This window comes from Hippopotamus amphibius, chromosome 1 (assembly GCF_030028045.1).
Source record: "Hippopotamus amphibius kiboko isolate mHipAmp2 chromosome 1, mHipAmp2.hap2, whole genome shotgun sequence".
Taxonomy (NCBI): Eukaryota; Metazoa; Chordata; class Mammalia; order Artiodactyla; family Hippopotamidae; genus Hippopotamus; species Hippopotamus amphibius.
In genome coordinates this window covers 233,561,216-233,587,221 of record NC_080186.1, presented here as the reverse complement: position 1 = coordinate 233,587,221, position 26,006 = coordinate 233,561,216, and the positions used below count along the sequence as shown (strand labels likewise).

General features: G+C 39.1%; 1 protein-coding gene across 1 annotated transcript in view; it reads right to left on the bottom strand.

The window, feature by feature from the left end:
* The window catches only part of CDC20B (cell division cycle 20B), a 51,120-nt gene that overhangs the window by 5,613 nt on the left and 19,501 nt on the right, over positions 1 to 26,006 (bottom strand). Inside the window, exons 3-9 of the mRNA XM_057743476.1 lie at positions 21,838 to 22,057; positions 18,429 to 18,559; positions 15,661 to 15,754; positions 9,228 to 9,332; positions 6,036 to 6,232; positions 4,882 to 4,976; positions 2,663 to 2,888 (exon numbers count right to left, since the gene is read on the bottom strand). Coding sequence (XP_057599459.1) covers positions 2,663 to 2,888; positions 4,882 to 4,976; positions 6,036 to 6,232; positions 9,228 to 9,332; positions 15,661 to 15,754; positions 18,429 to 18,559; positions 21,838 to 22,057 — 1,068 coding nt within the window. The remainder of the gene's footprint in view (positions 1 to 2,662; positions 2,889 to 4,881; positions 4,977 to 6,035; positions 6,233 to 9,227; positions 9,333 to 15,660; positions 15,755 to 18,428; positions 18,560 to 21,837; positions 22,058 to 26,006) is intronic.

Here is a 26,006-nt window from a genome sequence, read left to right as displayed (position 1 = left end):
TCCAAATAATCACACAGGCAGGTCAGCTTTGGCGAAGGTGAGCTCATGAATGAGACGCACACATGTAAGCAGAAGCTCCAGAGGTCTGCGCCACGGCGGGTCTCCAGGACCTCTGATCCAAAGGCAAGACCTGCTGCACTCTCCAGGCATTACTTCTCAGGGACTAGAAATCACCTTTTTCAAATTTAGATAACAACTGAAAATATTTTAAGCATAGAAAAATCACAGGGGAGATCAGCTCGATGCTTGGTGATGACCTAGAGTGGTGGGATAGGCAGGGTGGGAGGGAAGCTCAAAAGGGAGGGGTTATGGGGATATATGTATAAATACAGCTGATTCACTTTGTTGTACAGTGGAAACTGGCACAACATTGTAAAGCAATTATACTCCAATAAAGACCTGAAGAAGAAAAAACACAAAAATCACACAATAATACGTTTGAAAAGCTACATTCAACACATCCTCTGGGGCAAAAATCTGCTGCTGGGATAGCTAACATTTTCCCCTAGAATCTGGTTATAAAATGCAGTCTTCCTCTGGTTTGTCTACCTGTGTCCTTAGTTCTAGGTCAGAGAAGGGAATAGAAGAGAATGGAGAGCTATACATGCTTGCTTGCGACACAAAAAAACCTCATGTATTTCAAATCCTTATACATTTTAGAAAATAAAAGTGCCATTTCTTTAGTTATAAATTATTATTGTTAATTCTGAAAAACAGAGTTTAATATTATACATTTATATTGATAATTGAAGTGACTAGTAACAGTAACTTTAAAAAACGTTTTAACAAATATTTCAAATATTTGTTATTCAAATAAATATCATATTTATCTGTATATCCTTATCAATCATCCTGGCAACTATTCTTGTTTTTACATGCTATATTCTATATGTAAAAGTATTCTATAAAGTACTAAACATAATGTATATACTATTTTATTTTTCTGTTTTCACTTATAATATGGTTTTCCATATTTAACATATTTTTCATAATTATCATTTTTAATAATCCCACAGTATCCCATCATGTTATTATATTGTAATTAATGTTTGTTCTAATGTTAGACTCAGGTTGGTTTTTTATCTTATTTTGATTTGGTAGGCATTGGGTTAGGTTGAGCTTTTTGGAGAGAAGTGGATTTGTGGGGGTTACTTTTTGTTCTTTGTTTTTATAAAGAATACTATAATAAATACATTCTGGCATATGTCTTTTGTTTCTGATATATTATTTTTTAGGTAAATTCTAAGTTTCAGAAGTGAAAATATATCACACAAGTTTTCCAAATAGTAGTAACTTTTTACAACACCAGCATCAAATGAATACCAATCTCATCCTCAGCTTAAGCTTACTTGGAGTTAAAAATTAATCTCCCAACCCACATGCCCTTCTAGAGCTTTGCCAACATCCTCCATCAATATATAGAATCTCATTCTCCTCCCTTTGAATCTGGCAGGGCGTGTGACTGGCTTGCACCAAAAGTGTCACTGCGTGACTTATGGATTAGGCTCTGAAAGGTGATGCCACTTTCACCTTGTTCTCTGAAGCACTGGCCCTGTCGCCCTGAGGCACAAAGTCCAACTCTCTTAAGGCTGCCATGTTGTGAGGAAGCCCAGACTAACCCAAACAATGTGGAGGAGCTCTGAGACCACATGAAGGGAGGGATGACTGGCTGGCCAACAGCTCTTCCAGCTCCCAGCACTTACTGTAGCTTTAGTCACTCTCTGACTACAACCTCATGAGAGACCCTGAGCCAGAACTGCTCAGAAGAGCCCTTCCCAAAAGTCTGACCCACAAAAACCATAAAAGACAATAAAATAATCGTTGTGCTAAGCCACTAGGTTTTAGGGTAATTTGTTACATAGCTGTAGATAATCAGAATAAATATCATAAACAGAAACCGTAGACAATGAAATATGGTTGCGGTTCATACAGGAAAGACAATGGAGATCTCTAATCAGCCAACGTACATTCAAAGTAAAGACCTTGGCCTTGTAATGTGAATCAGTGTACAATTTAATTTTCAGTTGAAATAAAATATTTACAATATATATGTATCATATCTTATGGTTACCTACCTTAATATCTTTTTAAAATAATCATTCAACTGGATAAGAGGGCTATTTCAGTAAACACAAAATTTTGCATACAATTTGAAGAGGCTGAGGAATTCTCCTAAGCCCATGGACCCCAGTTTTATCATAGGATGGATATTAGTATTTTTACGTTTATTAGCAACCATTTTCTTCAATACTCTACTTCCAATTAGCTTTTACTATAAACAAGCTCTTTGGGCAAAACCAGAAGTTCCATCGTGAGAGGACTCACACAGCCGTCAACCTCTGAAGTCTGCTCCTGCTATACTAATTGGATAGTCAGTGTTGAGTGTGAAAATATTTACACTAGTGACTGCTCTTGCGATTCCCCAGGTAGCTGCGGCCACAGGCTTGGCTTGCCCAGGTTTCCAGAAACTCTGTCTTAGTTCAATTCACGGTATTTCTGATAAAACATCCAAGAGTGTAACCAGCTCTTTGCAGGAAGCAGCTCTCTGCAGATCTTTTGTCCCTTCAGCAAAGCTATACTTTAACTAACTTTACACCAGATGCCCCCATGCTTAACTAACCTCCAGCCCAAGCACACCTTTCAAAACTGTTGGATTTCTTACCTTGACTGCTGTAGGCTGGGGTATGACCTTTAGCGGGTGAGCCTGTGCTTTCGCGCCTGGATCATGGGGCCATACAGTCAGCAGTCCATCGCTACAGCCACTGGAAAGCAGCCCGCCACCCGGCGACCACTTCAGAGCACACACAGCTTGCTTGTGGTGAAGCGCTCCAACGTGGTGCTGGGCCACCCGAACATCGTGATGATAAACACGGCCTAGTCTCGACCCGCTGCCCAGAGGTAAAGGGGCAGGTTTAGGACAGAAAACTTGACCCCACTGCTGCATAAGCATAACATGAAGGGAAGCGTTGTTCAAACTCCTGAAGGACCCCATAGGACAGATTCAAAACAGACACATTTCTTGAGTTAATAAGAGTGGAGTATTCTGCCTGGGTGATTCTTCTCACAAGTGAAATAGATTTGCCTGGCAGAGTTTCAAGTCTGGTATTGAGAAGATATTCTTTGATAGATATCTCTAATGGTTTTAATATGATGCAGATAAGCATGGAAAAAACAATTTTAGAAGATTACCATATTTCCCAAGATAGTAGTTTTTATACTAGACCTAGGAAATATTACTTTTCTGGAATTTAGAATATGTCATATTATCTCAATGAAATGGTATAGATATATACATACATCTATATATATATACACATATATATATACACCATGTATAAATCTTAGACATAGAATTATATTATTTCATTTTTCTGTTAATCTACAGATCTACTATCAGTTTGCTCATGCTACTAATATCTAAAAACAATATAAAACTATCTGATTGTCACAGCAAACTGCAACATGATTCAAAATCACTGGATAATGTCTCCACTCTCAGAGATCTGGATCCAAGTGATGACAAAGATGATGAACTCTTTCTGCACTAGTTTTCTCCAAGAAGAAAGTAAATAACTGCCTACAATTATTTCTGAGATGATTTCTCAAAGGCCCATATCACATTTTTAAAAACCATTCAGGCACAGCACTGAATAGCATTCAGGTGAACAATGTGGACTCTGTGGCCCGAACACCTGGTCCAAAACCTGAATCTTCCCCTTATACTAACCACGTGACCTCCGGCTGGTGTCTCAGTCTACTCCTCAAAAACAGAGGGTGGGGGATATAAACCATTTTATAGTGTTATTGCAGGGATTCAAACACGATTGCACACATAAAGAGTTAGCACAGTGTCTAGCATGAAGTACTCCAGGAATGTTAGCTGCTGTGATTACAAGAAAGTATTTGTTCACAGTCCTCATGGATAATGAAAGTAAACTTAAACAAAGTAGATTGCAAAAGAATATAGACTTGACCTCACTGCAACTGCTTCTCAGGGTAAATATTTCGGCCTTTATAAGGGCAATTTGCTTAAGTAGTTTTAAGTTCGGCCTATAATCACAAGATGTTAAAATCTCAAATTTACCTCTGAGCTACTGAAAGAAATTGTAGGTCTTTGAATTTTATTTAAGAAATACAGTATGAAGATGAGTGACTATTGTTAAATACATATTTAGACCAATTACATAGGCTCACAAGGACAAGTCCCTTAACTTTCCTGGTCAAAAAGTAGCAGTTAGACAACTAAATCAGTAGTTCTCAAAAGTAGTAAAGCATCAGCGTCACTTGGGAAATTAGAAATGCATATTATCAGCGCACCATCAGACCTATTGAATTGGAAATGCCCGGGAGCGAGGGCAGCAATCTGGGTTTGAGGAGCCCTCCAGGTGATTCTGACACACATTCACGTTTGAGAATCACTGAACTTGGTTCATCTGTGAGGTTCCTCCCAGCTCTCACCTCTGCAGGCCTGTGAATTGGAAATGTGCTCCCAGAAAGCTTACCATATTTCAAATTAGTGATACTGATAGCAATAAACACTGATTTCAACAAAGATCCCTCTAGTAGGTATTACTTAGTACAGAGAAACTTTTTGCTTCCACAGAGATTTACATCTTATCTGAACAACTGAGTGAATCCTGAGCCTCACATCCCAGTATGAGCACATGCTCTAGGCGCAGAGCCACCACGGTGCACGCGGCCACTGGACCACTCATAACACCAGAAGGTCTGAATACCTGACAGCTAGGACCATAACTGTTACTAATCGTGTCTGTTTTGTTTTATTTTGCTTTTTGCTTTAAATGGTATAGCTCTGTTCACTCAGCAACCGTCATCAATTGGTGATGCAAATATAATTGGTTCCAATAAGATGCTTCTTACCTGCTGAGGATACAGTGATTCCAGCTCAGAGCCCCAACTACCGACAAATGACCAAGCATATTTCTCAGTCTCTTTTTAGTGACCACATCCCATAACTGAAAAAAAAATGAACAAGCACGATTATGTAGCATTTTCACAACCCACGGTCTTCTCAAAGACCTGATAGCTGATTAGTATTGATATAGCCAGTCCTATGCCGAGTGAAATCTCAGCGCCTCTAACCCTAGTCAGCAGTTTTCAATGCTGTCTGATATTAGGATCATCTAACGGGTGCTAGCCATTCTGATTTAATGGTGGCAGTGAGAGCCGGGGATATGGCATTTATTTTAAAGGTCCCCGGGTGAATTCAGTGGACTGCAAAGGACTGAGAACTACTATGACACTTCTGGTCCCTTCAAGTTGTGGGAATTCCAAATCTGGAAATCACCCTGTTATCAACAAACAAAATTTGGGAGCCTAGACACTTTCTAGAGTCAGGAATTCCATTTACTGCTAAGAGCCTCCTTTCCTGCCAGCTATAAATGATATTCTGACCCATATGAGGAATGAGAACTTTGGCATGAGAAGAAATCATGACATAACCCTCATTGCATCCAGTATCATTACAGAGATGAGAAAGCTGTAGAGCCATCTGAAGCCCTCCAAAGTCACTGAACACCCAAGCAATATTGTTTACACTGTTGCTAATAAACAAGAACAATAATGATACATGATAAATTAGATACATTGATGGAAACTTGGTAAACTCCCATTTCAGAGATCCTATCAGAAACAAATTCACTCATTTTAAGTAACTACTCCTGATCATGGCTTAAGGTAGGAAAGGAGGACTGGAAGGTTGTAACCTTCTTCTCTCCAAAGTCCTAAAACTGGGGATCTCATAAGCCCAAATTTAGTTTGAGAAAGAACGGGGAGGAAAAAGGAAATGTGACAGAAAGAAAGACTGTGTGAAAAAACTAAGCAGAGTGTCCCTACATCCTCATTAAATACCATTCAGAAAGTCCCAAAATGATATATCCTCTTACTCCCCATAGCTTCAAGTACCACATCTACTATAGTTTCTTTATTTTATAATAACCTGTTATTAAAAGTCAATCTTAGTTATCTAGCAAGTATACAGAACACATTATAAGAAAGAAAAAGCTGTCCAGTACTTGCACTTCTCCCTCGCTGGTGCCAACTGCCAGGCAGGTTCCCTCTTTTATCCAGGACACAGAAGATACATAGTTACAATTGAGACTTAAGTCTATATTTTCAATCATATTGTGATTTTCCCCATTCCAGATGTATACAGAAGATCCAAGGGCTATAGCAACAAGATTTTGAAAATTCCAATCCAGGATATTCAGATCTATAAGAAAAGCATTTCAAATTAGGGTGATTATACAGCCAAATAAAAATATTTTCCAATAAACAACTTTATTTATAGGTAGAGGAGAAAGATTAATTACTTCCCCATGGTGAGTTGGAAAATAGAATCATGGATCCAAGCAGATCATTAGAAGTTCAAAATGAAAGCTGGAATAGAATCTTGTATCAAGATACACCATCTAATAAGCAATAACACATCATTTATGGTCATATATACTTATTTAGAAAACTTGGCAGTTTCATCTACCATTATAAGTATACATGTATTTCATCTAACAGATCCGTAAAATTTAAAAGCACATAATTCTTATGGAGACATCCTTGGACCTAGAATATACATATAGGAGATGCCACCATCATTTCTAATTAAAAGGCAACCCAACTACAGTACAGCTAGAAGAGGTGATCTCTGGCTTATCTGTGACATCTAGAAGTTCTTAGTAGTATTCTCTATCTTACATTACAAGAATTACATGACTACTCAGAGAAACCATATTTGTATGACCACATACTAAGCTGTACCCTATCTTATTTCTTATAAGACAGAAACTCCTATCCTGATTGACACATATCAGCACAAAACTATGAAGCATGCCAGGTTCACTAGAGCAGTCTAAGCCCCCTATGACTCATCCCTCCCACTGATGCAGACTACAAACTACAAACTCTGAACATAATTCAAAAAACAAATACCTGAGAACTCTGGAAAATAAGCAAAAGCAGGTAAACCAAGTAAGGGTGTGAAAACTTGGAGAAGCAGCCCACGCAGCGATGAGTTTTCCATTTTTTTTCCTCACATGGCTTTACCCTGAGGGTGCGCCCCAATCACGGAGTAACACCAGCAACTCACACTCCGATAGAAAGCCCACCACGTTGCTGGTCAAAGAAACCAGAGAAAGGAGCCTGAAGTGGCCGAAGTATGAGAAGAAAGCCTGGGAGGGGTGGGAAGGGAGTCCCAGAAAGGCATCCTTTAACTGTGACACCCATCTCAGCCTAACCCCAAATTGTGTAAGTGCAGCAAAAACTCAAATTATCCAATCTAAAGAACATTGAGGGAAAAAAATTTTAAAGAAATGGACAGAACCTCAGGGATTTGTGGAATAATAACCACAGATCTAACATATGTATAATAGGAGTCAGGTCTTGGAAGCAAGAGAGCAAGGTTTCAAATGAGTTCTCATCAGAAACCATAGAGGCCAGAAGTCAGTGGAACATCTTTAAAATGCTGAAAATATATTTGGCAATTCAGAATTCTATATCAAGAAAAATATCGTGATAACTGTAAGAGAAGTCTTTACCAACAGACCTGATCTGCAAGAAATACTGACAACTGACTAGAGTGGATTCAAAGACAATGGGGAGAGAAAGAAGAAGTTGTGAATATAGACATCTTTTTTGCTGTCAAAGGGAGGAGACAAAAGGGGTTATGGCCTGAAGGGAAAGTGGGGCAAAAGGTTTTTTTTTTGTTTGTTTGTTCTTTAATATGAGTGTTGTGGTTTTTAAACATCTCTAGAAATGAATTCTTCAATTTTCATTAGTCATGGCAATAAATTCTCTTAGAGAAGGAGATATAGGAGAAGAATGGTAGGAGAAATGTTCCCTTTAATGATTTCGTTTTTTCCTGCTCATTCCTCTCTGTGAATGTTCCCCAGAACCAGCCCTCTTCCCTCTGCTCCTTTCTCCCTCACCAGGAGAGCTCACCCTGGCTCTCAGCTTCAGTCATACTCATCTGCCCTACACTCTAGCCTTTCCCCTCTTTCAACTACTAATCTTATCTCTAATGATCTGCCAGAAACTCATATATCTCACTGTCTCCTCAAGTGTAATATTGCAAGAATAGTCTTCCCTCCTCACACCACTTCCCCTGCTAACTTGTCCTCTCAGTGATACCATCCTTCCCCTGCTTCAAAACTTGAAATAATCTTAAATTTATCCCTCTTCCCATATATTTTTCCTCACAGAGGAAAAATAGTCCCTTACTTTTTGGTAGCTCTCCTACTAAACGCATTCTGCTTACTCTTCTGCTTACTCTGCCATGAACTTTCTCTTGATGTTTCTCCTAGTTGAGAATTCCTACAACAAGTATAAAATCTACATCAGACTTTGAAATTTCTCCACAGTCTGCATCCGCCCCTGTTCTCCAATCCCCAATGTACCCTCTTCATTGCCATTAATTATCATGAATTACCAACATCCTGCCTTTGTTTGCTGCTAACATCACTGAAAATGCTCTATCTTCTCTCTTCCACTCCTCCAAGTCCTACCCATCTTTTAAGACCCATCTCAACTCTGAATGTCTCCACAAAGTCCTTCTGGACAAATCCAAAGACGAGCAAACTACGTATAGTCCTTGTAACTCCTTATACCCCACAACTTATCATGTATACTCTACACTGGCATGTTGGCAGCAGGTCAGTGTGGGTTAGTCCCATCTTCCCAACTAGATGACAAGCTAGGGACCTAAGAAGAAGCTAGGGACAAAGAGCCAATGTGGTTGTTTGGCTAATAAGACTTATCCATGTTTAAAATACAAGCAAAAAGAGTGGACATATGTATATATATAACAGATTCACTTTGCTATACACCTGAAACTAACACAAATTGCAAATCAGCTGTACTCCAATAAAAATTTTTTAAAAAATAGAAAAATAAAGTTGTGAGTACAGAAATATAAATAAATAAACAAACAAATAAATAAATAAAAGAACAGGCCACCATTTATACACTTCATTCTAATACGGTAAAGCAAAATGTGTATTTCTTGTGCCCCACCAAGACCAACAATACATAGTCCTGAACATGAAAATTCCGCAGTGAAAAACCTACTGTGTTAAACATATTTGGATGGTACACCATTTAAGTATGAGGCACAACACCATCTGGTTCTTCCAGAATCAAATTTAAAGTTTATGTCAGAGCACAGGGTACATTTTGTCATTTCAACTTTTCAATTCATGATCTAAACAATAACTTACAATAGTCATTTCGAAGACCGGTAAGATGAATCTTCACCTCTGGCTGGAGTATGGAACAGTTTATATCACTGAACCTTTGAACATCTCTGACTCCATCATTGCAGCCTACAAGAAATGAACAGTTCTACACTATAATCCTGAAAAAAAAATATTTATCCTTGCAAGTACTAAGAGATAATGGAGTGAAAAAGAAAGTGGTCATCATGATAAAAATGAATTATAAGTTGCAGGAGGAGGAAAGGAAGAAAAAGACTTCAGTATTAATTTAAACAATTTTTTTAAATATTCAATGACATTCTCTAATAAAAAGCACATGAGTACCAGACCTAAATGTAATGACAGATCTTGTGGGGAGCACACAGAGACACTACATCATGCTTTGAATATTTATTCTGTCACTTGAGGTTTTAAAACCAAAGTAATGTTCATATATCCATGTGTCTACAACATGAACAATTATCTAATAGACCTAAGCCCTACTCTGAGTCTTTGTCAATAACACTGTTGGTTCATTGATTTTGGCTCTTTCTCTCACTGTTTCTGTACCAGAGCACAGAGAGTTACTTTTGGCTAGTGTTGCCCATGACCATCTGAATTCAAGGCTATTTCTTCTGCTCAGTTTTACTTCTCATCAAAAGACCCCACGAAGTCTAAACCACAAGCCACTGTCTTTTCATCTTTCCAACCACTTGGCTTGTAATCAAACTGCAAAAGAGACGATCAACAGGAAATTAGCCCACCCAGGTGACTTGTGGTCCTACGACCACATGGCTTCTGATAAAAGAATGAGAGCTTCACAATGCTATACCAAGAAGCCAGTTGTTACTTGTGGTCTCAGTGTTAACTATGAAAAACCTGCAGTTGTGGACAGAGCTACAAGGTTACTAGAAATACATGCTTAAGCACTGCCAACAAAGGTTCAAAGAAAAATTGAGTACAAACTTCCAGTTACAAAATAAATAAGTCATAAGAATTTAATGTACAGTATAGTATGTATGGCATGTTTGAAAGTTGCTTTAAAAGTAGATCTTAAAAGTTCTCATCACAAGAAAAAAATTCTGTAACGGTATCTGGTGACAGTCGCAAACTAAATTTGTGGTTATTACTTTGTAATATATACAAACATATCATTATGCTGCACACCTGAAGCTAACATAATATTCTATATTAAAAAACAAAAAGCAATACCCAGAGAATCAGCAAGAAACTCCTGGAACTAGTGAGTGATTATAGAAAGATATGATTAATATACAAAAGCCAATTGCTTTCTTACATACCAGCAACAATTGAAATTTAAAATTAAAAACACAATACCATTTACATAAGTACCCCAAAAATGAAATACTTAGGTATAAATCTAACAAATTGAAATTTAAAATTAAAAACACAATTGAAATTTAAAATTAAAAACACAATACCATTTACATAAGTACCCCAAAATGAATTGAAATTTAAAATTAAAAACACAATACCATTTACATAAGTACCCCAAAAATGAAATACTTAGGTATAAATCTAACAAAATATGTACAAGATTTTTATGAGGAAAACTACAAAACTCTAATCAAAGAAAAGCTAAATAAATTAAGAAATATTCCATGTACACAGATAACAAAACTCAGTATTATTAACATGTTAGCTCTTCCCACGTTGATTTATAGATTCAATGCTATACCAGCTAAAATCCCAGCAAGTTATTTTGTGGATATTGAAAAGCTGACTTTAAAGTGTATATGGAGAAAAGTCAACACAATAATGAAGGAGAAGAACTAAGCTGAAGGACCTACACTCTCTGACTTTAAGACTCACTAAAAAGCTACAGTAATCAAGACAGTGTAGTATTGGCACAGCTTGCAGGATCTCAGTTCCTCGATCAGGGATTGAACCGGGGCCCACAGCAGTGAAAGCACCAAGTCCTAACCACTGGATCACCAGGGAATTACCTGGCAGTGACTTTTTAAATACAACACCAAAATCGTGATCCATGAAAGAAATCACTGCTATGCTGGACTTCATTAAAATTAGAAACTTCTGCTCTGCAAAATATATGTCTAAAGAATGAAAAGATAAACCACAGACTGAGAAAAATATTTTCAAAAGACGTACGTGATAAAGGACTGTTATCCAAAATATGCAAAGAAATTCTTAAACCTCAACAATAAGAAAACAAAAAAACTCGATTTAAAAATGGGCAAAAGATCTGGACACCTCACCAAAGAAGATGGCATATAAGCATAAGAAAATATGTTCAACACCATATTTCATTCGAGAGTTGCAACTTAAGAGAATAATGAGACACCACTACACATCTGTTAGAATGGCCAAAATCCAAAACACTGACAAACACCAAATTCTGGCAAGGATGTGGAACAATAGAAGCTTTCATTCCTTGCTGGTGGGAATGCAAAATGGTACAGCCACTTTGGAAGACAGTTTGGCAGTTTCATATGAAACTAAATATGCTCTTATCATACATTCCAGAAATCACACTCCTTGGTATTTCCCCAAGTGAGTAGAAAGCTTATGTCCACAGAGAAACCTTCACATAGATGTTTATAGCAGCTTTATTCATAATTGCCAAAACTTGGAAGCAACCAAGATGTCTTTGAATAGGTGAATGGATATGCTGTGGAACATCCAGATAATAGAATATCATTTAGTGTTAAAAAAAAAAAAAAAAAGAGCTATCAAGCCATGAGAAGATATGGAGGAAGCTTAAACGAATATTACTAAGTGAAGGAAGCCAATCTGGAAAGGCTACACACTGTATGAGTCCAACTAAATGACATTCTAGGAAAGGCAAAACTATGGATACAGTGAAAAGTTTGCCAGGGTTAGAAGAGGAGGGATAGATGAATAGGTGAAGTACAAAGGATTTTTAGAACAGCGAAACTACTCTACGTGTTGTTATAATGGTGGATACATGTCATTATACATTTGTCAAAATCCACAGAATATACAACACTGAGAGTGAACCCTAATGCAAACTATGGACTTTGTGTGATAATAGTGTGTCAATGCAGGTTCATCAGTTATAACAAATGTACTATTCCAGTGTGGGATGTTGACAGTGGGGGAAGTTGTGTGTGTGTTGGGGCAAGGGATATATGAGTACTCTCTGTGTTTTCTGTCCAATTTTGCTGTGAACTCAAGACTTCTATAAAAAATAGGATGGATGCATGGATGGATGGATACATATATACATATATACATACATACATAGAGACAGATAGATCTCCTAGAATTTCAAAATAATATAGGTACATTCTCTCTGCCTTTATAGAATATATAATTTCTATTCTACATCAAATATTCAGCATGTTACAGAAACACAAACTTGCTGATCAGATCAGAAGAAAATGGGAGAGCTAAGGTAAGACATGTCCCCAGATATCTTATTTTGCTTTTAAGAAATTATAATTCTAAGGAAAAGAATAAAGAAGGAAAGGATACGTTTCACTCACTCATCCAACTGCACATTCCCAAACCTCCCAAGAGAATATTCAGCAGGTCTTAAACTTTGTGTATATTTTTATGCATCTAACTTTATTCTGCTGGGGAACAGAGGCATGAAAAATACGTATGCACAAAGTTACCTTATCCCAGAGGGAAATGTAACAGGCACGTTTCCTTGGCATTTAGGAACTGAACCGCTAGTTCTCTTAAGTTTCTCTCACAGAGCTAGGCTCCTAATCAAGTATTTTCCAACGGTGATAACAGTGTCACGAATGACACAAAGACTCCCAAGATGGAAAAAGGAAGAAGGAAGGAGAACGTGTGGGACACAGGATAAATTTACTTCGGGAGCACTCCACACAGCATGGAAGGAGGATCTTCAAGAAGCTGCCACATTGACAGTATCTCCCCGCTGCAGGGCGGCAGAGCCGCCCTGATGCATTCATGATATCACCGCCCGAAGATTTCTAGCAGCTTTGGGCCCAGTCGGTATACTTACAAGTCACAGCAGGTGCCTACTGTGAGGTTTCAGAATTTTATCCAATATGGGTGAGGCATGAAGAAATACTTTATATGCACTGCCCCTGGATAAAATTTGTCCCAGTGATCCACTTGCCTCAGGTTAGTTACCTGGCTTATGTGGAATCCGCTTAAAAGAATTAAGAACAGAGCCCTACATAGCACATTCCTTTCAATTAGTCTCTGCTTCTGACAGCCCTCCCCTTCAAATCTTCCTCAGTGCTGCCACCAAAGGCATCTATCTAAAGCAGAGCAGCAGACTCGCAAGTCAAGTCAGAAGAATGGCCACATAAGTGTATTTCTTCTGCCTCCTATTTTTGACCTCACTAGAATGACAGCAAATGACTTTTTTAAGGTGTGAATATACAGGGACAAAGAGTACAGGAGTGGATATAGCAGTAAGAAGAGATTATAATAATTTCCTGCAAAATGGATAAAGGTTTGATAACTGATCAGGAGGGACACAAGAAATGACCCTCAAGTGCCTGTAGAGGCGGCATGGTGCAGAGAAGCAAGCTGATTTGTCTTGCAGAAACCCCACAAGGCTCAGGGCTCAGAAGCCCAGGGAAGGTTTAGAATGAGATGGGTTTGGTTGAAAGACTGCCAAGTTTACACATACACACACACACACCCCCCGTACACACATACATGTGCACATGTCAAAAGAAACCAGATGTTTACTCCCTGAATAAACAAAAAGTGACGAATTCTTAACTCAAGAGCACCAGCAAAAACAGATAGAGTGAAAATTGTTACACTGAATTTGGTAGCCCACAACTCTTTACCTTAGTAGTATTTCCAGAGCACCACACATTGCAGAAAGCTTTTACTCTGAAAGAGTGAAACCAAAACTACTGGGGGAGGAGCTAAGCAAAGAAAGACAACTCAGGAAGAACAGCAATCCTTCCAAAACTGTATGTGAAATTTTTTTGGAGAAATAAGAAAAAATATTATATACATGAAGCATGAACAAGATGCTGGAAAAAGAGAAAGAAAGAAAGAGAGAGAGACAGAGACAGAGAGAGAGGAAGAAAGGAAGGAAGGACGGAAGGAAGGAAGGAAGGAAGGAAGGAAGGAAGGAAGGAAGGAAGAAGAGGGGAGAGAAAGAGAGAGAGAGAGTCCTGACAATGTCTAAGAAATTTTAAAATTAAAACTAGGATAGCCAAAATAAAAACTTTAATAGCAAGGCTAGTGGACAGAATGAGGTAACCACCTAAAGCAGAAGAAAAAATGAGATGAAAAACAGGATAGAAAAATTTAAGAGAAATAATCCAGAAGGACCAACAATTATGGCCAACATTTCAGAAAGAAAGAAAAAAGAAACAAAGGTGAAGAAATTACTAGAGAGTAATTCAAGAGACTTTCCAAGAATTAAAAGACGTAGGTCTCCAAGCCTGAAAAGATCCCCCAGCGGGCTTGTCATTTATAGTGAGGGGGTTTTTTCATCTACACAAAGCTTTATCAACATGAAACTTTAAAACACTAATGATAAGAGATTTTCCTACGTGCCTTCAGAGAGAAAAAGCAGGTGGCATACAATGGACAGGAAGTCGCAACAGCAGACAACATCTCAGCAGTGACGGTGGACGCTAGGAAACAATAAAGCAGCACCTTTTCTCACAAAATTCTGAGTGAAACTAGAATCTGTGGACAGCCAAACTATGAATCAAGTGTAAAAGCAGAATAAGCACATTTTCAGACCAGCAAACCCAGAAAGAGCACAACATGGGTGCTGGGAAACCATGGATCTAACATCAGAGAAGAGAAGTCCCAGAGTTACAACCGTGGGACCGGCCAAGAGGGCAGCCTGCTCGGCGGGCTCTGAGTAGAGGCCACCAAGGAAAACAGGAACTGATGTGCGTGGGTACATGGAAAAGGTTATCGATAGCTGTGCAACGAAAACATGGGAGCATTTAGTCATAGTTTCATAGGTATCTAATAAACAAAAAAATAAAGCAACTTTTTAATTTCTGGAGAAAAAAAGAGTTATAATAGAAAAGAGTTATGGTACACTATTTGGCTTGACGGCAAATAATAGTTGTATAGTAATATGATGTGAACAGTAAATACTAATTTTACTTTTTAAAAGTGTAATATAATAGACTAAGGGAGGTGAATGAAACAGGAGGAGAACTAAGTTCTTACTATGCTAGAAAGTTGTGATAAAGTCTAAAACTGTAAAAAAAAATAAATAGAAGTTTACGAATATTATGTAGAAAATAGATGTAAATACCAGGCAGCATAGCTGGAAGAGCTAAGGATGGTTGCCTCTAGGAAATGAGAAGTGGAGGTGGGGATGGTTAAGAAAGGATTATGAGAATTACTTAAATTTTACAATTATGTTGATTTTGTTCTAATAAATAGAAAAATAATATGTTTCAAGATAAAGAAGAAATGAAGAAGGCAGGGAGAGAGGAGGGTAGGAAAGAAGAACAAACGGAAAATCTTGGGCCCATACCTTTCCAAACGCATTGGGATTGCTCACAGAGCTGCATTTTCCCACTAACCTGCTGAGCCACTTTCTGGGTTGAAAATAGCTGGTTTAAGCGTTTCTGAAAACAAATACAGAAAGATTACTTATTCAGAAACATACGTGTACATCTCAGATGCATTGCATGGTATAGAATTAAAACTGATAATTCACTAGGAAGTTCAAAGACTACACGTTACTGAAACCAACACTACAATAATTGCCATTATCTAGTAGCTAACCACTGTACGTTGAACAGTGCTGAGCATTTTATTGGTGTATAATTTCTAATCTCCCCAACAACTCCAGAGGGTGGGTATCGCTCAGCCAGAATAAAATTGTCTTTTATTCTTCCAGCCTAAAAATCCTTTTGGCCCACAAACCAACCATAGGCCAGTGATATCATCAAAGCCTGCAAGAACTGAAATGTCATATTTCTAGTACTTTCTAAAATTAAAAGGTCTCCTCAAAACAATAAAGTGGAGCATTAGTAAGAATGCTCTTCCCAAGAAAGATTTATTTCAAGGGGTGCCTCTCAGCATTCAACCCAGGGATGGTCTCTCAGTTTGTTACTGAGATTTTCTCTGGACCTCAGTTTTCCTCATCTGTTATATGTTGGGATTAAACTAATTATCTTAAAGGTCCTTTTCCACTAACACTTTTACCTATGAGAAATGGGAATATCAAGTCAGAGAGAGCTTAAGTAAATTGCCTAAATTTCCATGAGCACAAAAACCTGCTATCCCTCTGGGCCGGTATATAAAGAGCACTCCTGACGTTCTTACTTCCCACTTCGATCAAAAACAGATAGGCAAATTAGCAAAAACGGGAAAGAAAAGTACTTATTCTAGACATGTAATCGTGAAAAGTCAAAACAGAGAAGATTCTTTTTGTTCTCCTTCACAACAATACGTCTAATCACGTATTCAGGCAGAGGTCTCTCTGCCGAGCACATTTTGATATTTTGGTTTTCTTCCCAGATGTCATGTCACACAATAGGCATTGCCAGTCAGTGAGTCATGGATTTGGGGTATTGGAATTAGAACAATTAATTACACAGCAGGGTTTCACACGCTCAGAACTGCTGGCGGGTAATGCGTTGTTGTGGGCTACTGCATACCCTCCCCTGGGTTGTGATAAGCAAAAATGTCTTCAGACGTTGTGAAACGTCCCCTTGCCTGGGGAGCAAAGTCGCCCCCATTTGAGAAGCACTGGTATAAAATACCATTCCTACAGTGACCTGCTGACCAGCGGCACAATGTAACCCTTCGCAGAGCCACTTCTTCAGAATCCCACAGCCACCACAACGCGGAGCGAGGCACAGCCCCGAAAGCATGCTTCTTCTCCACGTGCCCAGGGTACTCTTCCCCAGATGCAATCCGCTTATTACTTTAAGGAGCGACTTGGCACACTGCTGACTGGACGTGACAATGCTGACGTCTCCACAGCTGTGCAGGTCTCATTGTGGAAACACCCTCCAGACGATCTCTGAGGACCGCATGAAGACACGCATTTACCGTCAAGGTGAAAGACCTCATTTTTTCTCTGCACCGTTCTTGCTGCTTTTTGACTTCCTATTAGTCATGACAACAAAGGTAGTACAACTGCTTCCATTATCCCCTGCCCAGGTTCTTCAGTGATGCTGGGATGATGTTCTGGCTGGATAACAGTTATTATAACGATGGTAACTTGCCAACACCATCGTGACCCCACAGACAGAGCCACCAACTTTGCTACCACCAGTTACCAGACAGCACAAGGAGAAGGAAAAGGAAGTCCTGAAGGTCAGGGCAGTAAAAGCTCCAATCAACAGTAGAGGGTGGAAAGGACAGTGGTGCTAATAGCCAGGCTGGAACATGAGCTCAAGAGGACCCGTAGCTACCTCGATAGAACTCCATGGCCATCCGCCCACCCCAAACCCTTACCCCACAATAAAGTGTCCAGCAGAAGACCTGCTCTAATAACGTTGTTTTCAACTGCATATGAGTTCAAATAACTAAATTTTACATTCACTATATTTTATTCTTCCTCCAGCAAGATATATATGCCAAACACAGGAAGCACACACTCAATGAGTAACTTTGCCTAAACTGAGCATTTATGACATTCCTAGTTCAAAGTTTTCTAAATGAAACACTGATTCCTTCAGAGGCTCTTCACTGGGTTTGATAAACCTAAAAACACGCTACTGATATTTCATGTGCCCAAAGGATTTAGGGCAGACCCCTAGGATCTTAAAAACATAATAAATAAGATACTTAAAAGAATTAAATTAACTTACTAGAGACACTTAAAAACAACAACAACAAAGACATAAGGGAAATATTTAAAAGACCATCTGATAGAGGAAGAGTCAAACTGATCCTGAGAGACCCCAAAGGGTGGACCAAGTCACCACATATTTTCCAAATAGTTGGGAAATGACTGTACAAGAGAACTTTTGGCTGAGAGGAAACACACCATAGTACGTATAATGTTATTCTATTTTTAATCTTTACCTTTCTGATGGTTAGTCTCATTTTCACTTTTTTGATTGCTGCTAATTAAACACTTTTTTGTGTATTTGTTAGGTATTCTATTTCTTTTTTGGAACTGCCTCTTTTCATGTCCTTCGCACACTCATTTTTTTCTATCAGGAACCCATCATTTTCTTATTGATTTGTAAGAGCAACTAAGCCAGCTCTTATCTCACATTTGGGACTCAGTTGTCTGAGTTTCTCAAGATGTGAGATCTTCAGTTTTCTCTCTTTACCTACCTGGCCTTTTAAGGGGACATTTTCCTTCCAGCCTCCATCCAGTGCCTGAGGTGCCTTGCAAAAATGGAGAGCAGAGTTATTTGTTTCAAAACTTCCTTTGTTGGGGGTCTTCAGCGTTTCTTTGTAGGATCCTGCCAGAAAAACATTTAGTTTTGAATTTGGTTTTTAAAACAATATAATCTTTTAAAACTTGGTTGGAGGTCAGCCCTCGGCATATACCATAGAACAGAATGTGAAGACACAGGCCCTTGTCTTTCCAAAATCCTGGGTAGGGTGGGATGGAGAGGGCGGCATGGGGCCTATGCAGAGCACTGGGTTCACAAGTGAACACTGGATAAGAAATTGCCTCAATGGCCTCAGGAGCTGGGAGGAAATGCCAAGATTAAAGACCTGACGCCAACAGCAGCAGCAGCAGAAATGCTTTATCTCTGCATGGAAAGAACACATTTGCAGATTTGAAGAACGGATACAAATAGTTCAATAGTTTAAACTGATGGAGCAAAGGGTACCTGGTTTGCCCAGGCTATGATCATCCTGCCAGGAAGTCACTATGGGATGCTTGCCTTCCAATCACTGATGTTCACTACATGATCATAAGCAAAGCACTTTGCCTCTCCCTCTTCCTATTACACCAAGATGCAAGGCTAGTTTGTGATGACTTTAGTAAAATAATTTCTAAGTTACAGTCATGGGAGAGTCAATGTTATTTGTATCCATTTCTACTCTCTTCTCAAGATCGAGAAAGCCCTTTACCATACTTTTAACTGCACTGAAAAACTTCACAAGTCATCTTCGAAAGCTAAATATCTGCTATATCACTTGTTCATCAGAGGAACCAAGGAACCACTAGATTAAGTATCTTGGCCTTTTGCCACATGACAATCCCCTCTTCATTTGGACAAATGTGTGCTGGATAAACTGTCACTAATGTTCCCAGATTTCTGGGCTGTTCAAAATCTAAGAGGAAGGAGGAATCCAAAATCTAATTTCAAGGAGGAAAGAAGGATGGAAACATGAATTGTTTTGCAAAGTTTTAGATCTTACTCTGTTTGCAAAATTACTCATCCTTGTTTTGTCCTATTGGTAGACAAGTAACGTGGAGAGGAAGCCGGCTCTCTGAACCTCAGATGAGAAAGAAAAAGTTGCAGTTGGATGCTAGTACTGATAATCACCCCAGTTATCAACAAAGAGGTCAGGTCCAGCACTCTGAGGAATCCGGGACCTCTCAGGCTTTGTCCACAGAGCATGACTGCAAATGAACCTCTCTGCAGCTCTCCCCTTTAGCATGGGAGGGTCTTCAGCGTTCACCCTTCTGGAACAAAAAGAAAGAAATCCCACCAGCAAGACACTGAGACACCAATGTTTCTGATTAACATGCAGTATTAACTTAAATAGAAAATAAAATAGACTTTCTTGTTAAATTATTTTGACTGATAATCTCTCTTAGAATTCTAAATTTCTCATACAATGCCTTATTTGAAAATAATTAATTAATTAAGGACCTAGGAAGGAAAGGGGAGGCCTTAATTTTAGCCAGAAGTTCCTCTGATACAATTAGCATTAAAATCACCCCTCAACTAAAATATCTTTCATAAGATCGCCATAAGGATGACCTTTCTTACAACCGTGTATCTCCTACTGCTTCAACCAGCTATTTTCAGTGCTGATACTTACTATTACATGAAAATTTCATTGGTTTAAAAATGATTTGGGCTCCCTTTCCATCTGCAAGATTACACTGCCTCCTTGTGTCTAATGTCATTGAGAAAAGAGTGGCACTAAGTTACCATTTGTCTTAAACATGCTAATAAGACAATGACTTACACTGACTAGGATTTTAAAAAGGAAGAACAGAAATTAAATCACTAAGGGTCAAGTTTTGCTTCTGAAGGGTGGGAATAAAAAAGGTTGTACTCCTACTGATGGGAATGTAAATTTGTACAGTCACTACGGAAACCAGTATGGAGATTCTTCGGAAAATTAAAAATAGAACTATTAGCAATAATCCAGCCATTCCACTTCTGGGAATTTATCCAAAGGAAATGAAAATAGGATCTTGAAGAGATATCCACCATAGGCAAGATATGGAAACAACCCAATTGTTCATCAACAGATGGACAAAGAAGATGGGGTATATGTGTATATACATATACATACAATGAAATATTCAGCCATGAGAAAGAAGGAAATCCTGCCATTTTCAACAACATGGATAGACCCTGAAGGCATTATGCTAAGTGAAATAAGCCAGACAGAGACAAATACTGGATGATCTCGCTTATATCTGGAATCTGAAAAAGCCAAACTCAAAGAAAGAGAGAGTAGAATGGTGGTCGCAGGGAAAATGGGGAGGTGTCATTCAAAGGGTACAAACTCCCCATCAGAAAATGGATAACCTCGGGGGTCTAATGTCCAGCATGATGACTGTAGTTAACAGTGCTGTATCATGCATTTCAAAATTGCTAAGAGCATAGATCTTAAACGTTCTCAACACACACAAAAAATGGTAGCTGTGTGACATGATGGCCATGTTAACTAACCCCAGTGTGTCGATCATTTTATAATTCGTAAGTGCAGCGTATCACCCCACATAACATTATATGTCAATTATATCTCAGTAAAGCTGGGGAAAAAAATGTTATAGGTTGTGCTCACGTGAGACATATTTTAGAAGGAGAGCTCCTCGTGTTTCCAAGCTTTGACAGGTTTATCCTGGATCCTGCCCACCAGATCACAGCTTTGGTGCCCATTCCCCATCCCTGTCCCAGGCAGGCATTAGACTGTCCCACTCTCACCTTTCCTTCTCTTTGCTTCCCTCTTTCCCTCTCTTCTTGTTTCCCTCCCCTCCCCTCTTCTAGTCTTTCTTCTTATTATTATTCCTTCTCTCTCTCTCTCCCCTGCCCCTTTCTCCTCTCTACTCTCCATCTATCTCCCCTTCTTTCCTTTTCTTTCTCTTCTACTCATCCCCTCCTGTTCTCATCTTTTCCTTCTCCTATTTCATACCTAATTATTTCATTATTAATACACCTTTTTCCTGACTGTTGTAGACAAGGAGTCTGACTAGAGTCATCAAAAGCTCTATATTTGCAGAACATGAGAGATACATATTTGTGTGTATACATATGTACGTAGACTATATTTATACATACTTAAAATCTTTACAAAAGCAATCATCCACCAATGCAAATCTCAGAAACACATTTAAAATACAACATACTGTCTTTTGGTTTTATTTCAGCCCCTCCCCCATCCCTCCCCGTCCCTTGGAAATTTCTTTTTCAAAGGGAGAAAAAGAGAAAAGAAGTTGACTAAATGTGACACTAGATATTTCTGTAAGACAAAGATTCTCTCAGGAATACATCTTTCTTTAAGATTTTAAAACTGGCCTGTGGCATTTCTATTACCTCACCTGGAATCAAGGTCTCTTTCTCAGGAGTTATCTTCAGCACAGTTTCTGGGAGGTCAGTGGTGGAAGGCTCTTCCCCAAAGGAGTGGGCTGTGGCATCCCTGGTTTGGCTTTGCCGCCATCTTGTGGTAATTGGGCTGCTAGCAACCGGAACCTCAGCCAACAGCCTCTTGGCAAAGTTGCTCTTGAAGTTAGAGTAGGTAGGATTAACTGCATCAAATACCTATTTAAGAACAAAAAGAGGACTTCTTAGGTGGCGCAGTGGCTAAGACTCTGCCTGCCAATGCAGGGGACACAGGGTCAAGCCCTGGTCCAGGAAGATCCCACATGCCACTGAGCTCGCCACAACTGCTGAGTCTGTGCTCTAGAGCCCGTGAGCCATAACTATTGAGACCGTGTGCCGCAACTACTGAAGCCCACGCGCCTAGAGCTCCTGCTCCACAACAGGAGAGGCCACCACAATGAGGAGCCCACCCACCACAATGAAGAGTAGCCCCCGCTCGCCACAACTAGAGAAAGCCCGTGTACAACAACGAAGACCCAACACAGCCAATAAAAAAATAAATCCAATAAATTAATTAATTAATTAAAATAAAGACCCATGATTTACAGTAGCCTCAATGATACAAAACTTAAAATTCCTTAAAAGAGAATTATACAACTAATCTAGTACAACACAAATTATACACACACACACACACGCACACTTAGATCCTCTGCTCAAGGATCTCAGGACATACCAAAGCAGTTTAGAGAGTAATTATGTTTATGCCTATTACTATTACATACAAATATAAAATATGAAGTTGAATAACTATATACTGATCATATGTTTATATAAAATCATAAAATTTCATAAAATCTGGAAATAAACAGCAGTTTTCTAGTTCAATCCCAACTCACAGAGGGGAAAACTGAGGCTTAACTTGCTCAACTTCTGTCCATCCCCTCTGAGAAACACCAGGAGTTTGGTATTTACAGATCCTTTAGTGGTGACCCGTGCCATGTCACTATGTGAACTTAAAATGCAAATGACAAACTGAAAATGAATTATTTTTTAACAAAATGACAGGCATGTTAGGTTAATATCTTTGTATAAAGGGCTCTTACAGAAATTTAGACAAGTTTACCATCCCAAGAGAAAAATGAGATGGGACATAAAAAGGCAATTCATGAAAGAGATATATAAATGCCCCCAAAATATTCAAGCTCACTAATAATCAAAAAATGCAAATTTAAAACAATAATGAGATGTTAGCAATGATTTTTTAAATGACAATTCCCAATGTTGAAGGTTCTAGAAACAAGCTCTGACATACAGTGCTGGTGGAATGTCAATTAGTATCTGAAAAGGACAATTAGGCAATGTGTGTCAAAAGCCCTCAAATATGTCCCTAACCTCTACTGACCCAGCAATGTCACCTCTAAGAATTTAAGGAAGAAATCAAAGATTCCAGCATCTATTAAGTGCTTACCATGTACAAACCCATACGTTAATGGCTTGACGCACATTCATATTTAATACTCTGAAACACTTGGTGAAACGGGTCTGTTATTTATTCCCATTTCACAAATGAAGAAACTGAGGTTTAGAAGTTAAGTGAATTGCCTATGACCACACATTGAGTAAATGGAGATGCTATACCCTAACCTCATCGGAAAGTCCATGCTTTCAAGTATATATATAAGGGCAAAAGATGAGACGGACTCAGTGTTTACCAGTGGAGAACTGACTGGGTAAACTATGTCACATCCATAAAAGGGAACACTCTCTAGCCATTAGAAATGATGACACACATTAGGGAATTGCAAATCAAAACCACAATGAAGCACCACTGCACATCCGCTAAGATGCTATAGTCAATCAATCTATTTATAACCACTCTTGGTGAGGATGGAGAGAAATTAGAACCTAAGTACACTGCTTATGGGAATGCAAAATGGGGCAACTGCTATGGATAAAGTTTGGCAGTTCCTCAAAAAGTTAAACCTAGAATTACCATAAGACCAGCAATTTAACTCCTAGGGATATACCCAAAAGAAATGAAAACAGGTACCCAAATACAGGTACACAGATGTTCATAGCATCTTTATACATCATAGCCAGAAGGTGGAAATGGATAAACTAATTGAGGGGCGATGTATGTGTGCAATGGAATATATATACTCCTATATGACAATATATGTGTATGAATATTACTCAGCTATAAAAAGGAATGAAGTACCAATAAAATGCTATAACATGGATAAACCTTGAAAATATTATGAAAAGTGAAAGCAGACACAAAAAGGTTACATATTGTATGATTCCTTGTATATGAAATACCCAGAATAGGTAACTCCATAGAGACAAAACCCAGATTGGTAATTTCCATGGGTTGGGGGGAAGGAGAAAATGGGGAGAAACTGCCTAATGGGTATGAGGTCTTCTTTTTTTTTTTTTTTTTGGAGCCTTCTTTTCGAATGATGAAAACATTTTGGAATGAGATAGAGATGCTAGTTGTACAGCGCTGTGAATGTACTAAAGGCCACTGAATTTTTCACTTGAAAATGTTTAATTTTATGTTCAGTTTTATGTTTTTAATGTTTATGATTTCACCTCAATTTAAAAATCTTTCAAACTAGGATAATATTCAATAAAACATGAAAACACTTATACTGTACTACCAGGTGAAAAGTGGACACTATAGAAGAGTATTCCAAGATGGTCCCACTTCCTACCTATAAATGAAAGGTAGGAAGGAAGTACGCCAGAACATTAAGGCTGTGAATATTGGTTTTGTTTGGTTTTTTTAGTAAGTACGTGTGAAGGTGATCACCTGGCCGCCTGCAGTCACTCCAGCTGGCGAGTGGCACTCTCTCCCCTACTGCTGCTCTGTTTTCCTCCAGAAACTGCATCAAAAAGGACACCTTCCCCAGAAAAAGAGAAGTCAAGAGCCTGAGGCTTCGCTGTTGTGAAGTGTTGTTTGGGGTCAATTCTTTTGCCTCTCAGTTGTTCTGCACTTGTTCTTGTGTTTGAGTAGGAACAGGAAAGCTGAAGAGCAGGAAAGATGGAGCCCTGGAAACGTAAATCAGGCGTGTCACTCTTAGAAGCCTAGACAAGGGGGAGCAGGGAAGGAGCTGCCAGAAGTGGGCCTGGAGGGAGAAACGGAGCCCACTTGGACCTGCATCTTCCTGCTTCCTGGTTTCTCTCCAGCAAGGAAACCACAGCGCTGGGCTGGACTGGAGAGACTCAGCCCCCGTGCGAGGGAGACTAGGTGGTGGGAATCTCTCTCTGGCTGGAATGCTTGTGTTTCAGCAAGAAAGACAGTCAGAGGGGTACGTGGTCCCACGTTTCAACAGACGTTAGAAATTGAGACTTTTCCTGTCAATTTCCCCTCTTTTCAAAGTATTCAAGTGATTCAAAAATTTTAAAACGTTATGGGATTAAGCAAAGCACGTCTGTGGGCCCCATTCAGGCTGTGGGCTAAGCTGGGTCTGCAACCTCTGAAACACCAACGAAGTGGCCCTCACCCTTCTAGACAGCAAGAAAGGGAGCAGCCACCATATTTGAAGATATATTTAATTTGCAACAAACATGGTCCTCTTGATCAAGGTATTTCTGAAGTCCCGAATTTAAATATACATTTAAAAATAAAATAATCCTGAGTTTAAAGAGGGAAATAAAGAATAATTTGATACATCAGCTAAGAAAAATGATTAAGAAATTTCACACTGACAGTGACCATGAGTGTCTGGCTCGTTTGGCTTGTCCACGGTCACTCTCTCTGGACAGCTTCCCCACCTGGGATGCTCTCCCACAATTCTCTAGCCCACCCTCATGGCTGGGATCTGCCACCAACCCCTTCAGGAAGCGTCTCTGGCATTCCCTTCCTCCCCATTCTAAACTGGGTTAGGCAGCCTGATAATTGTGATGGTTACTTTTATGTGTCAACTTGACTGAGCTAAGGGACGCCCAGATAGTTCGTAAAACATTATTTCTGGATGCGTCTGTGAGGGTGTTTCTGGAAGAGAGTAGCATTTGATTCAGTAAACTGAGTAAAGAGATCCAGCCTTGCCAATATGGGTGGCATCATCCAATCCACCAGGGGTCCTAATGGAACAAAAAGGCCAAGGAAGGGCCAATTCCCTCACTGCGTGAACTGAGATGGCCATCTTTTCCTGGCCTCAGA